The sequence below is a fragment of the Ascaphus truei genome, chromosome 2 (assembly GCF_040206685.1).
Source record: "Ascaphus truei isolate aAscTru1 chromosome 2, aAscTru1.hap1, whole genome shotgun sequence".
Lineage (NCBI taxonomy): Eukaryota > Metazoa > Chordata > Amphibia > Anura > Ascaphidae > Ascaphus > Ascaphus truei.
The window spans coordinates 294,004,225-294,017,408 of NC_134484.1; the positions used below are offsets into that span (position 1 = coordinate 294,004,225).

The 13,184-nt window shown below is 49.0% G+C and overlaps 1 protein-coding gene across 3 annotated transcripts in view; it reads right to left on the reverse strand.

The window, feature by feature from the left end:
- The window catches only part of CLPTM1L (CLPTM1 like), a 383,886-nt gene that overhangs the window by 177,887 nt on the left and 192,815 nt on the right, over window positions 1-13,184 (reverse strand). For all 3 annotated transcript variants that reach the window (XM_075586346.1, XM_075586345.1, XM_075586348.1), the window contains one exon: window positions 10,823-10,968. In XM_075586346.1, coding sequence (XP_075442461.1) covers window positions 10,823-10,968 — 146 coding nt within the window. The remainder of the gene's footprint in view (window positions 1-10,822; window positions 10,969-13,184) is intronic.

A 13,184-nucleotide genomic window follows, 5' to 3' on the forward strand; every position in this document is an offset into this window, starting at 1 on the left:
GGTTACCCCTCACCACCAACACATTTGTGTTCCAGCAGGCGAGCCTCGGCATCTCAGTGGTACATCTCTGAGCCATATCCCTTACAGGTGTGTGTTTATCCCTCCACTCAGTCACAACTGTACTGATCAACAGGGATTCACCACGAGCAGACACCATTGGCTTTAAAATAGCTGACACCTACAGCAGTGTTATTCACACTGGCCCCTTAACTCTATCCCTTAGTAGGCTGCTATTATTTCAGCATTAGATTCGGACAATCTGTCATGAATCTACGTTATGGATATCAACAGAGCTGATACAGCGTTGTCACTCTGATTACAGTCACTACCAGTGCTGTTCATTTTAAACCCCTACCTTTTATATTCGCTGATGACAATAAACATTATTTTTAATACATTAACTTATCTCTGTGATCGAGTGCTCATCTACTAGGTTTACCTTTTCTCAAAGTCTATTAATGTGGGAAAATCAGATGGGTAAAACCCAGGATTATAAAAGCAAATAAAACTGGGGTACAAGTCAAATGAAAAGAATGAGCTCAAGATTATGAAAACTATGAAGTCTAGGTTAGTGCTAGTATATTTAGTAATGTTCTAGGGATTCACGATGCCTCTAGGAAGGGCTGCCAGGTTGGTGCTGCTGCTCGCTCCAACGGTCCTTCCATCATTCAATTTATTCTGCGAATCTGTAGGAAACAAGTGCTGAACACCGCCTCATGGCATGTTTTAACTCAAATATCAGAGTTAAAAATGAGAACTGCTCACAATTTATTTTCTTTAAAAGGGCACTGTCACGGTAGCTTGTGACAGGTTGTAATTTACACCAAAACTATATATAAATATATATATACCTGGGTTTGAACTGGGACGAGACTTAGATATGATAAAATATAATTTATTCCTTGATAAAGGTGAACACACAATAATGTACAAATAACAGGCAAAATATAGACACTTACTTAAAATGGAAAGGATGAAGCAGTCATATCTGGACTGGCAGTTCATACAGCACTCTTCATAGTCATCAAGACACCAAAGACATGAAAGACCTCTGGCAGGAAGACAGTGCATAGCGTTTCTCTCAGCAATCAAGATGGTATAGAACAGACTGAACACTTGAAGAAGTTGCAAAACATGACCAAGATGAAGAACAATGGCTAAGGGCTTGACCACAGATTATATACCTTTTGTGGCCCTATCCATAACCTTAAGTATAGGTGATTGGTTTTCAATTACCTCCAGCCACTCACTAACGTGGGAAAGCATTCTGACCCATGCCCCCCTGCTAGTTGGCACATGTGCAGTAGAACTCTGGGGTCTCATTTCTGAAGCCCCACATTTGCATCAGGAATGCCAGCCAGTCTATCCATTTGGAGTTCTGGCAGGAAAACCTTTGTTGAAAGGTGTGAAGTGGGACACTTAAAGACTGCTCTGGCTTGAGCCTCCTCCGCCCTTAGGTAAACAGGGAGGGTTACAAGATCCTTTGAATATCCGGTTCCGTTGGGTCTAGCAGGTCCAAACTTCCCAGTTCTCATTGCCAGAACTGGGACACCATATGATCCAAAAAGCGACTTGCTACGACCTATGGAGCCGGAGTTACACAAATGCACATTAAATCATGTTAATACAAAAATCTCCACTGAAAAAGAAATCTCAGCTTTTCACTAAATCCCCATTGAAAACAACGGGCTCCGCCGCCATGGGTTTCAATGGAGCAACTCCGCCGTTGTAGTCAATGGGGTTCCCTATCATAGACTTTCAATGGGGAACCGCCGCCATTGAAGTTTATGAGAAAATCCACAAATCTTTACAGTCGTCCATACTCCGTCTGGTTGGTCTGAGGGGGCTAGAAATGGGCATGCATTAAAGCCGGAACCTTGGCTACATGTCACCCAAATCCCATCCCTCTGGGCATTCCAGAACTGGAGATATGGACTTACACATTTCAACATTTTACACTTAGTCATTTTTTCACCATGCGGCTTTTCCCCCATTAGAATCAATGGTAAAAGCCCCGAACTTTCAAGGGGGTCCATACTCCGTCGGGTTGGTCCAAGAGGGTCAAGGATGGTTCTGCAGTGATGCCGGAGCAGTGACTAAAGATACCCCAAACCTTGATCCTCTGGTCCCTCCGGAGCCGGAGATAGGGATTCCTAAAATTCAGCATTTCACACTTAGGGCCTCATGCAGAGAGCATAGAATTTTAAAAGTGGCGAATTTCATAAAAAGTAGCTTTTTTGGAGAGTTTTATTCTCCATATGCAGAAAAGTGCGAATTCTGCTATGTTTAACATGGATGCGTGTGGCGAGTTTAAATTGGCGAGATGCGCGCTTCAGAAACGTGTAAAAACAAATTCGCGCCTTTTTTTTCCCCTTTACTATAGGCGGCGAGCGCCATCTTGCCATCTTTTCCTGGCGCGGCAAAAATGCGAGAATCGCGCCATTTTTTGGCGCGAACAGCCGCTACATGCCGTTCGCACCTCTCTGCATTCGGAGAGTTTTAAAAATGGCGAGATGGAGGTTCTCGCCAGCCGCGAGGCGAGTTTTAGACATAGGAAAAAAAAATTGGCGCGTTTTTCGTAACTCGCCATTTTCTGCGCGAAATTGAACAAAAAATGTCGAGTTTTAAAATAACGATGCTCTCTGCATGAGGCCCTTAGTCATTTTTCTGAGCCGTTTCTGCCGCCGCCGGCAAAGCCTATGGTGCGACCCGCTCTATCTGGTTCGACCCTTATCGGGGGTCCAGGATTCGGGGACCCGGTTGTGGTCGAGTGGAGGGAAGCCTAGGAACTAGGGGCAAAAAGAATTTTATTTCTAGGTGCCCTAGAACTGTTTATTCCCACATCAATTAACTTTGACCTTGACTCAAGTGATTGTAACTCTTTTTAGACATTGTATCCGCTTTTGTGGTTTGCGGTCTGGACGGCAGCCAACTTCTTCTTGAAAAGGTTACCTCGAGGCACCTCCATTGAAGTCAATGGGCCCATTGACTTTCAATGGGAAACCGCCGCTCTCCCTCTCGGACGCCACCTGCTGGTCTTTACAGGAAACAGGACTAAAACAGCACATTCTGCCATTGGAATGCATTGAGCCCTAATGGCGGCCAATGGGGACCTGCAAAATGGTGCCTGAAAAGGCGGGAAAACTACACAAAGAGCCATAATCATTAAAGAACTATTAACCCTTGTGCTCCCGGATGTGTGTGTGATGCAGGCACTGATTAACACAGACATTACAATGAAACAGGGGAACAGGGGAGAATACATTTACAGGTCATAACAAGGGTTAAATCACATTTCTGGACCTCAGTCCAGTTAACCCCTTGTCTCCCTGGTGCGGGCAGGGGTGGCCAAATGGGGTGCAACCCCTTTAATACCGGGCCACCCCCTTTCTCCCTCTACACCTCCCCTGCTCAATGGAGCCTGGTGCCCCAGTCGCCTCTCCCAGGCCCTGGGGTACCACTGGCGCCCTTGACGCACTCAATAAGTCCTGAGGGATTGGCCTGGCAACATTGTCCTCCGGCATTGTCCAGTACATTGTCCTGGCCACAGTGGATTGTAAAGTCCAGATCCTGTGGAGCAGGGCTCCACCTTGGCTACCGGGCATTCTCCTTTGCCTCCCTCTGCCCCCCACCCAGTGCCTTGGGAACCAAGTCCGTGGTGAAGGGGCCCCGGTGCAGTCCAGGCTGCACACTGCCCAGAGACTGGCATGTCTCTGCATCTGCAGGAGATCAGCTATCCAGCACAGACCGTCGCTTTCCTGTCAACCAAGTCTGGGAAAGGGCTATGTCACTATTCTGTAGGGACCCTACCTGCCCTGGCTCTGTGCCACCCTGTAGCTGCTCTGCTATCCTCCTGACTCTCCTCTCTGGCTGCCTATCTACCCACAGCCTCTCCTCTGGGTACCCAGGGGGTTCTGTCAGAGGGGTCACTCCTGGCCAGTCAGAACAAGGGACCTTCTGCCTACCTAGCCCATCCCTAGCTTCTGCCAGCTGCCTAACACCCCACTGATCTCCTATCTCCCCCTGCTCCACGGTGCCTCCCTGCCTAGCCTCCCCTAGGCCCAGCACCTCAGCCTGCTGCTTACCTCCCTGCAGCCCACCTGCACTCCTCTCCTCCCTGGGCAATCCTACCCCAGACCCTGGGAACTACCTGAGTGCACCTACCTCCCTGACCTTGTCTCCCCCTTACCAGGGATGAGCTCAGGGGCATCTCCCCAGATGCAAACGCCTTAGCTCTTGGCTGGCAGGTATCCCGGGGGTGGCACAAGCCTGCCACTGCCCCGGATACCCCCAGCCCATAGCCAGGCTGCAACAGGGGGCTGCTGATCTGAGACACCCCCTGCGGCTCTGCCAGGGTAACGGGAAACTCTAGCTGCAATACCTGCTGCTTTCCCTCCCTGGCTACCACTAGCCCTCCTTCTCTCACTGAGATCTGCTGCTGGCTACCTATCTGCAGCCTCCCCTCACTCTGCTTCTCCCTAGCTAACCCTAACCTGGGTCCTAGGGACCCCTGAGTGAGGCCATCTCCCTGACACTGTCTCCCCCTTACCAGGGATGAGCTCAGGGGCACCTCTCCAGATACAACCGCCTTAGCTTTTGGCTGGCAGGTATCTCTGGGATGGCACAAATTGGCACTGTCCATGATACCCCCCAGCCCATAGCTAGGCTGCAACAGGGGGTTGCTGATCTGAGACACCCCTGAGGCTCTGCCAGGGTAGCGGGGAAAACTGGCTGGCTCACTTGCTGCCTTCCCTCCCCGGTTCCCACTGGCCCACCCAACCCTCTCCCAGGCAATCCTACCCTAGAGCTGGGTGCTAACGAGGCTAGCCCCTCTCCCTGAAGCTGTGCCCCCGTTACCGGAGGTGAGTTCAGGGTTGCTGGTGCAGATGCACCCACCTTAGCTCTTGGCTGGCAGGTAATCTGGGGGTGGTCTAACTGTGCCACAACCCCTGGTACCTTCAGCCCATAGCAAGGCTGCAACAGTGGGGCTCCTAACTGAGAGTCCCCTTGCCGCTCCACCCAGGTAATGGGGAAGCCTGGCGGCCCTACAAGCTGCCCTTCCTTCACCACCCCTGAGAACTGATGCTGGCTACCTACCTGCAGCCTTCCCTCACTCCGGTTCTCCCTAGCTAATCCTAACCTGGATCCTAGGGACACCTGAGTGAGGCCATCTCCCTGACACTGTCTCCCCATTACCGGGGATGAGCTCAGGATTGCTGGTGCAGATGCAACCTCTTTAGCTCTTGGCTGGCAGGTAATCTGGGGGTGGTCTAACTTTGCCACTACCCCTGAAATCTGGGGGTGGTCTAACTTTGCCACAAACCCTGATACCTCCGGCCCATAGCAAGGCTGCAACAGTGGGGCTCTTAACTGAGAGCCCCCTTGCTGCCCCGCCAGGGTAATGGGGAATCCTGACTGCCCTACAAGCTGCCCTTCCTTCCCCTCCCCTGGTGCCCCTATCTCCTGCCACCCCCCAGTCACCCCTAGAGTGAAACAACAGGGTACAGTCATAGGGAAAAATAAGTCAGGGTCAGTCTGCGACTTTGTCTGGCTTACCTCGCTGGTCCCCGCAGAGACCGCCGCCTTCGTTGGTCCCAATTGCATCGGGACTGGAGTGGCTGCCGCCGGCAACATCTGGGCCGGTAAGCAACGGGTCGCCGCCGCAGCAGCGCCTGGGTTTGGCACAGGGGAAACGATGCAGGACCGGGGACCCAGGTCTTTGTGGAGAAACACAGCTCCATGCAAACCAGGTAACAAAACCCCCTCCCGCAATCCCTGTCCCTCCCCCCACTCAGAAAGGGCTCCAGCACTTTGCCGGAATCGCGGCTCTTCTGCCGCCGCCGCCATGGGCGAGCCCCGGGTAGCTGCCGCAGCAGTACCCGGCTTTGATGCAGGGTCGCCGGCATGGATTGTGGGGCTCCGGTCATCGCTGGGAATCGACGACTCCGCCAAACAATGTGAAACACCCACCTCCCGCACACCCCAACCCTCCCCCCAAATAAAACTGCCGCCAGCAGGATGCCGGAGTGGCGGCTTCTTCTCCGCCACCGCCGCCGGTTCTCCGCCGGGATCCGGTGGATGGCCGCTGCTCTCCGCCGCTGTTGCTGATGCAGCCCGTCCAGGTTCTCAGGGAGACGTCCCGAGGAGGGTTGTCGCCCCGGTTGGGCGGGAGCCATCAGAGGATGCCGTCAACTGGGTCATCTTTTCCGCAGCTCGTGAGCGTTGGCCCTGAGGGGCTTCTTCGCCTGACCGCGCACGGTCAGGGCACTGGGCATTATTGTGGCCCATTTGTTGGCAGTGCCGCAGCAGCTGCCGGTGCTTCTCCGCCACCGGTGGACTAACCCCAGCAAGGGGCAACGGAGTCCAGAGCGGAGTTGCCTGAGCGCCGGGACAGGGAGGGGATAAGCGGGTCGTTGTGGTACCGACGCCAGGAACTGGGTCCACTTCGCCGGGAACCACATCTTGCCCAACACACACACCAGTGCTAGCTCTTTCAGGGAAAATGGACGGGCCACTGCAACGGCCGTTACCTCTCCTGGTGCAAGACTTCCGTGGTTTCCAAGACCACCCGCTCCCTCCCCAAGTCTCTGCCGTCCCGGAGCTGGGTCCCTTCCCTGCTCTCCGGGCGGTGTGATGGTTACAGCAGCTGCAGCTGTGGATCTTTGCTCAGCCTGCCGGGTTTCATGCTCACCGATTGCTGTCTCTCTCTCAGCCTTGCTGGCTGCTGGTCCCCGCGCCGACTTGATGCACTCCTCCGGTCTCAGTGCCCGGCTCCAGTCAGACGGATGGCCGGCACTTTGGTTCTGGAGGCAATGCTTCTCACAAGTAGGGGAACAGTGAGGAGGTGCCATATCTTGTGTTATATGTTGTACACTGTGTGTTCAATATCTTTAGTCCCAGGAACTTGCAATTACCATCAAGTTCCCACTGGATCACAGTACCCCGCAGAATACTGTAATCCAGGTCCAGTTCGGTCCCGCCAGCTGCCACCAGTTAATTACAAGCCTGTCACGAGAGCTTGCGACAGGCTGTAATTTACACCAAAAACTATATATATAAATATATATATATACCTGGGTTTGAACTGGGACGAGACTTAGATATGATAAATAGAATTTATTCCTTGATAAAGGTGAACACACAATAATGTACAAATAACAGGCAAAATATAGACACTTACTTAAAATGAAGAGGAAGGGGAGATGTTGACTTACTTAAAATGGAAAGGATGAAGCAGTCATATCTGGACTGGCAGTTCAGACAGCACTCTTCATAGTCATCAAGACACCAAAGACATGAAAGACCTCTGGCAGGAAGACAGTGCATAGCGTTTCTCTCAGCAATCAAGATGGTATAGAACAGACTGAACACTTGAAGAAGTTGCAAAACATGAACAAGATGAAGAACAATGGCTAAGGGCTTGACCACAGATTATATACCTTTTGTGGCCCTATCCATAACCTTAAGTATAGGTGATTGGTTTTCAATTACCTCCAGCCACTCACTAACGTGGGAAAGCATTCTGACCCATGCCCCCCTGCTAGTTGGCACATGCGCAGTAGAACTCTGGGGTCTCATTTCTGAAGCCCCACATTTGCATCAGGAATGCCAGCCAGTCTATCCATTTGGAGTTCTGGCAGGAAAACCTTTGTTGAAAGGTGTGAAGTGGGACACTTAAAGACTGCTCTGGCTTGAGCCTCCTCCGCCCTTAGGTAAACAGGGAGGGTGACAAGATCCTTTGAACAGTACTTAAGTCATAGACATTTGGGCATCTCCTAGGGCCATCTGCTATCTTATGGCCAAAAGAATTTCCTCTGGAACTTATCCATACCTTAAAATACAATATAAAGCATAAAACATAAACGTATTAAAATATCCGGTTCCGTTGGGTCTAGCAGGTCCAAACTTCCCAGTTCTCATTGCCAGAACTGGGACACCATATGATCCAAAAAGCGACTTGCTATGACCTATGGAGCCGGAGTTACACAAATGCACATTAAATCATGTTAATACAAAAATCTCCACTGAAAAAGAAATCTCAGCTTTTCACTAAATCCCCATTGAAAACAACGGGCTTCGCCGCCATGGGTTTCAATGGAGCAACTCCGCCGTTGTAGTCAATGGGGTTCCCTACCATAGACTTTCAATGGGGAACCGCCGCCATTGAAGGCTATGAGAAAATCCACAAATCTTTACAGTCGTCCATACTCCGTCTGGTTGGTCTGAGGGGGCTGTAAATGGGCATGCATTAAAGCCGAAACCTTGGCTACATGTCACCCAAATCCCATCCCTCTGGGCATTCCAGAACCGGAGATATGGACTTACACATTTCAACATTTTACACTTAGTCATTTTTTCACCATGCGGCTTTTCCCCCATTAGAATCAATGGTAAAAGCCCCGAACTTTCAAGGGGGTCCATACTCCGTCGGGTTGGTCCAAGAGGGTCAAGGATGGTTCTGCAGTGATGCCGGAGCAGTGACTACAGATACCCCAAACCTTGATCCTCTGGTCCCTCCGGAGCCGGAGATAGGGATTCCTAAAATTCAGCATTTCACACTTAGTCATTTTTCTGAGCCGTTTCTGCCGCCGCCGGCAAAGCCTATGGCGCAACCCGCTCTATCTGGTTCGACCCTTATCGGGGGTCCAGAATTCGGGGACCCGGTTGTGGTCGAGTGGGGGGAAGCCTAGGAACTAGGGGCAAAAAGAATTTTATTTCTAGGTGCCCTAGAACTGTTTATTCCCACATCAATTAACTTTGACCTTGACTCAAGTGATTGTAACTCTTTTTAGACATTGTATCCGCTTTTGTGGTTTGCGGTCTGGACGGCAGCCAACTTCTTCTTGAAAAGGTTACCTCGAGGCACCTCCATTGAAGTCAATGGGCCCATTGACTTTCAATGGGAAACCGCCGCTCTCCCTCTCGGACGCCACCTGCTGGTCTTTACAGGAAACAGGACTAAAACAGCACATTCTGCCATTGGAATGCATTGAGCCCTAATGGCGGCCAATGGGGACCTGCAAAATGGTGCCTGAAAAGGCGGGAAAACTACACAAAGAGCCATAATCATTAAAGAACTATTAACCCTTGTGCTCCCGGATGGATTCTAGTGTGTGTGTGATGCAGACACTGATTAACACAGACATTACAATGGAACAGGGGAACAGGGGAGAATACATTTACAGGTCATAACAAGGGTTAAATCACATTTCTGGACCTCAGTCCAGTTAACCCCTTGTCTCCCTGGTGCGGGCAGGGGTGGCCAAATGGGGTGCAACCCCTTTAATACCGGGCCACCCCCTTTCTCCCTCTACAGGCACTTATCGAGTCACTGTGCGCGTCCCGGCTTCCCAGATCACCTCTCAGCCAGCTATTGCCTCCATCAGAATCACTGTGGTGCTCCCTCTGGCGTCTCCGTCGGCATGATCACACATGCAGGGACTCCTCCATTGCGGCTCTGATGACATCAGGACGGCTGTCACACTCAGATTTCTTAGTTTACCACAGTAGTTACGGTAACTCTTAATTCTTTAGGGCACTGCTTGATCTCAATGATGGCACAATTTGTACTCTCCATGAGTGGTGATAATGATTTGAACAATTAAGCCAATTAACCATTACCCATCTGATATAATCAAGAGAGGTAACATTAATACAGAAAATACCCAAAATACAGAAAAAAAATAGATAAAGATCCCAGTAATAGGTTCCTGAATGAAATGAATGTATTACTTGACACAGCAAAAGACAATGGGGCTTTATTGGAAAGGGAGTCCAAATATGTACTTAATTAATTCCTCCAAACTGCAATGTTCTATTAACCTCCCTAAAATTCACAGAAATCCGTAAAAGCTTGCAGGGAGACTGATCATATCAGGTATAGGATCACTGACAACTAATCTATCTGAATATGTTTGTTTGCCTTCAACCAATTATCACATCACGAAAATGAGACCTTAAAGATACTATACATTTAATCCAAAAATTGAAAGATATCACATAGGAAATAGATTTTATCTGGATATCATGTGATGAACACATGTATCCCACATGAGGAGGGAGCCGAGGCAAAAGACTATTTTTTGAAAAACATGGGATATTATCTTAAGAACATTATTTATAGTTCAATCTGTTCTGTTTTTTCTAACCCACAAGTATTTTTATTTTGAGAACAAGTTCTACATACAGCTGTGTGGAACAGATAATGGTACCAAATTTACACTTTCTCAGAGGAAGCAAACAGAACTACTTGCGAAACGCGTTACCATAACTACTGTGGTAAACTAAGCAGTCTAAGTATGACAGCAGACCTGACGTCATCAGAGCCACAACGGCTCAGTCCCCGTGTGTGTGATCCAGATGCTGGAAGGATCAGCACAGTGACTGACGGAGGTAACAGCAGGCTGAGAGGTAAACGGAGGATCTGGGATGCGCGCTAAGTGACTCGATAAGTGCCTTTGTAAAGAAACTGAATTGTTAGCAGTTCTCATATTTTAACTTTGATATTTGCATTAAAAACCATACTGTGCCATGGGGGAGGCTTACAGTGCAGATTTACTTAGAAACAAATGTTAAATAAAGTTCGCGTATGACTTGAAATTTAAAGATGACAATGAAAGGGACGCACAGCCTTATTTTTGCATCCTTGCATATGACAAAAGTAAAAATTTTTTTTTAAAAACAGGACGTGAATATTTGAACAATCGACAACCCATTGCAAAATTAAAGTGTGTTAGAGCACCTGACATTATAGAAAACACTAAATGGGAATACAATTATTAATGTGATAACATCTTACTAATAGAGTTGAGCCTTTACTTACATCTTCATGTATCTATGAACATCAGCTGGTAGAGAGGACCCATCAAAAATAAAATCTTCCACCATAACGTTCAATGTCAGTCGTGATCTCCAGTGTGAGACAGGTTCATCCAAAGCATTTGGTTCTTTTTTGTCTGTATCAATTTGCTTCAAATGAATAAGTAAAATAAGTGAGATATTGCTGGTTCATTCAATAACCAAAAATTGGAAACCCAGAAAGCAATCATCTGTGGCTTTGGTGTGCATTTGTTATATAATTATATAGAAGAAATTAAGAGAATGTCTCTATTTTTTAATATATATATATATATATATATATATATATATATATATATATATATATATATTAAAAAAATAGAGACATTCTCTTAATTTCTTCTATATAATTATAGAGAATGTCTCTATTTTATATATATATATATATAAAATAGAGACATTCTCTTAATTTCTTCTATATAATTGTATAACAAATGCACAGCATTGGGGGTAAGCGGGGGGCTTGACAAAGTGTTCGACAAACCTATACATCTGCACGCCCCGGGTGAGTGGATTTAACACCGTGGTGAGCTCCTATTGGCCCAAGCAGCACACGTGGTTTTTTTTACATTTTTCCTGCTCGCGCTGCTGTTTAATTTCCCCCGCTCGCGCTGGAGGAAAAAAAAAAAAGCCGGAGGCGGGTTCATGTTGCTGCAGGAGCTTACCCCGCTTCCCTGAGCAGTGTCCTCCCTCCTCCCCCGCCTTTCTGAGCACGATTCTCCTCCCCGTAGAAGCCAGAGAGTGCCTCCGCAGGTCCCCGCATATCACCAATGGCCCCCGCATATCCCCAATGGCCCCCGCATAGCTCCCAATGCCCCCCCCAGGCCCCCACATAAGCCCAATGGTCGCCGCATACCTCCAATTGCCGACGCAGGCCCTCGCATACCCCCATTGGCCGCCGTATGCCCCCGCAGGCCCCCTCAAACCTTCGATGTCCCCCGCAAGCCGCCGCAAACCCCCGCAAGCCGCCGCAAACCTCCGATGTCTCCCGCAAGCTCCCGATGTCGCCCGCAGCCCCCGATGACTCCAACATACCTTCGATGGTGAGCGGGACTCCCGGCGCCATTTCTGGTAGTGTGTGTGTGTCTGTCAGAGTGTGTGTGTGAGTGTGTGTGTGTGTGTGTGAGAGTGTGAGTCAGTGTGCGAGAGTGTGTGTGAGTGTGAGAGTGAGTGTGTGAGTGAGAGTGTGTGAGTGAGAGGGTGTGTGAGTGTGTGAGTGTGTGAGAGTGTGTGAGTAGGATGACTGACTTGGTCTCTCTCTCACCCTCTCTGTGTGTGTGTGTCGCTCTCTCTGTGTGTGTGTGTCGCTCTCTCTCTCTCTCTCTGTGTGTCGCTCGCGCTCTCTCTCTCTCTGTGTGTCACTCTCTCTCTCTCTCTCTGTGTCGCTCGCGCTCTCTCTCTCTCTGTGTGTCGCTCACTCTCTCTGTGTGTCGCTCTCTCTCTCTCTGTGTGTCGCTCACTCTCTCTCTGTGTGTCGCTCACTCTCTCTCTGTGTGTCGCTCTCTCTCTCAAATCAAATCAGCTTTATCAGCATGACGAAAGAACATTTCAGTATTGCCACAGCGTGAATAATAGGGGGTGGGGGACTATAATTACACGAATACTAGGGGGTAGGGTATAATGATTGCATATCTGGGTATATGGGTAACAGTTTCACACATGGATGTGGGGGTTAGTGGACGTCTCTCAGCTTGTGGCAGGTGCTGATATAGTGTGCAGCCAGTTCTGCTGTGGTTTCATCTTCTCCCAGGAGGATCGCTATTTTTTGGTTCTCCTCTATATTATTAAAGTTCTGGATAACAGCAGTCAGTTTCTCTACTGTAGGTGGGCACTCCTCACTTCAGAGTATTGTGTGCAACGCAACAGGAAGTGAGTTTCATCTTCTCCCAGGAGGATCGCTATTTTTGGGTTCTCCTCTATATTATTAAAGTTCTGGATAACAGCAGTTAGTTTCTCTAGGTGGGTACTCCTCACATCAGAGTATTGTGTGCAACGCAACAGGAAGTGCGTTTCATCTTCTACCTCTCCTAGCTCACATCTTAGGCATATTCTCATCCCCCGTGGCTTCCAGTTCTGTCTGTGCCTGCCTGTTTCTATTTCTAGGCTGTGGGAACTTATTATGTACTGGCCCAGGGTCTGTCGCTCTCTCTCTCTGTGTCACTCTCTCTCTCTCTCACCCACTCTCTCTCTCTCTCTCTCACACCCACTCTTTGTCTCTCTCTCACACTGTCTCACACTCTGGACCTGGATATCTTACTTACCCTATATATCTTAACTGCCCTATACCTAGACCGAAATAACCTATACTGCTTACTTCAAGATCTGAC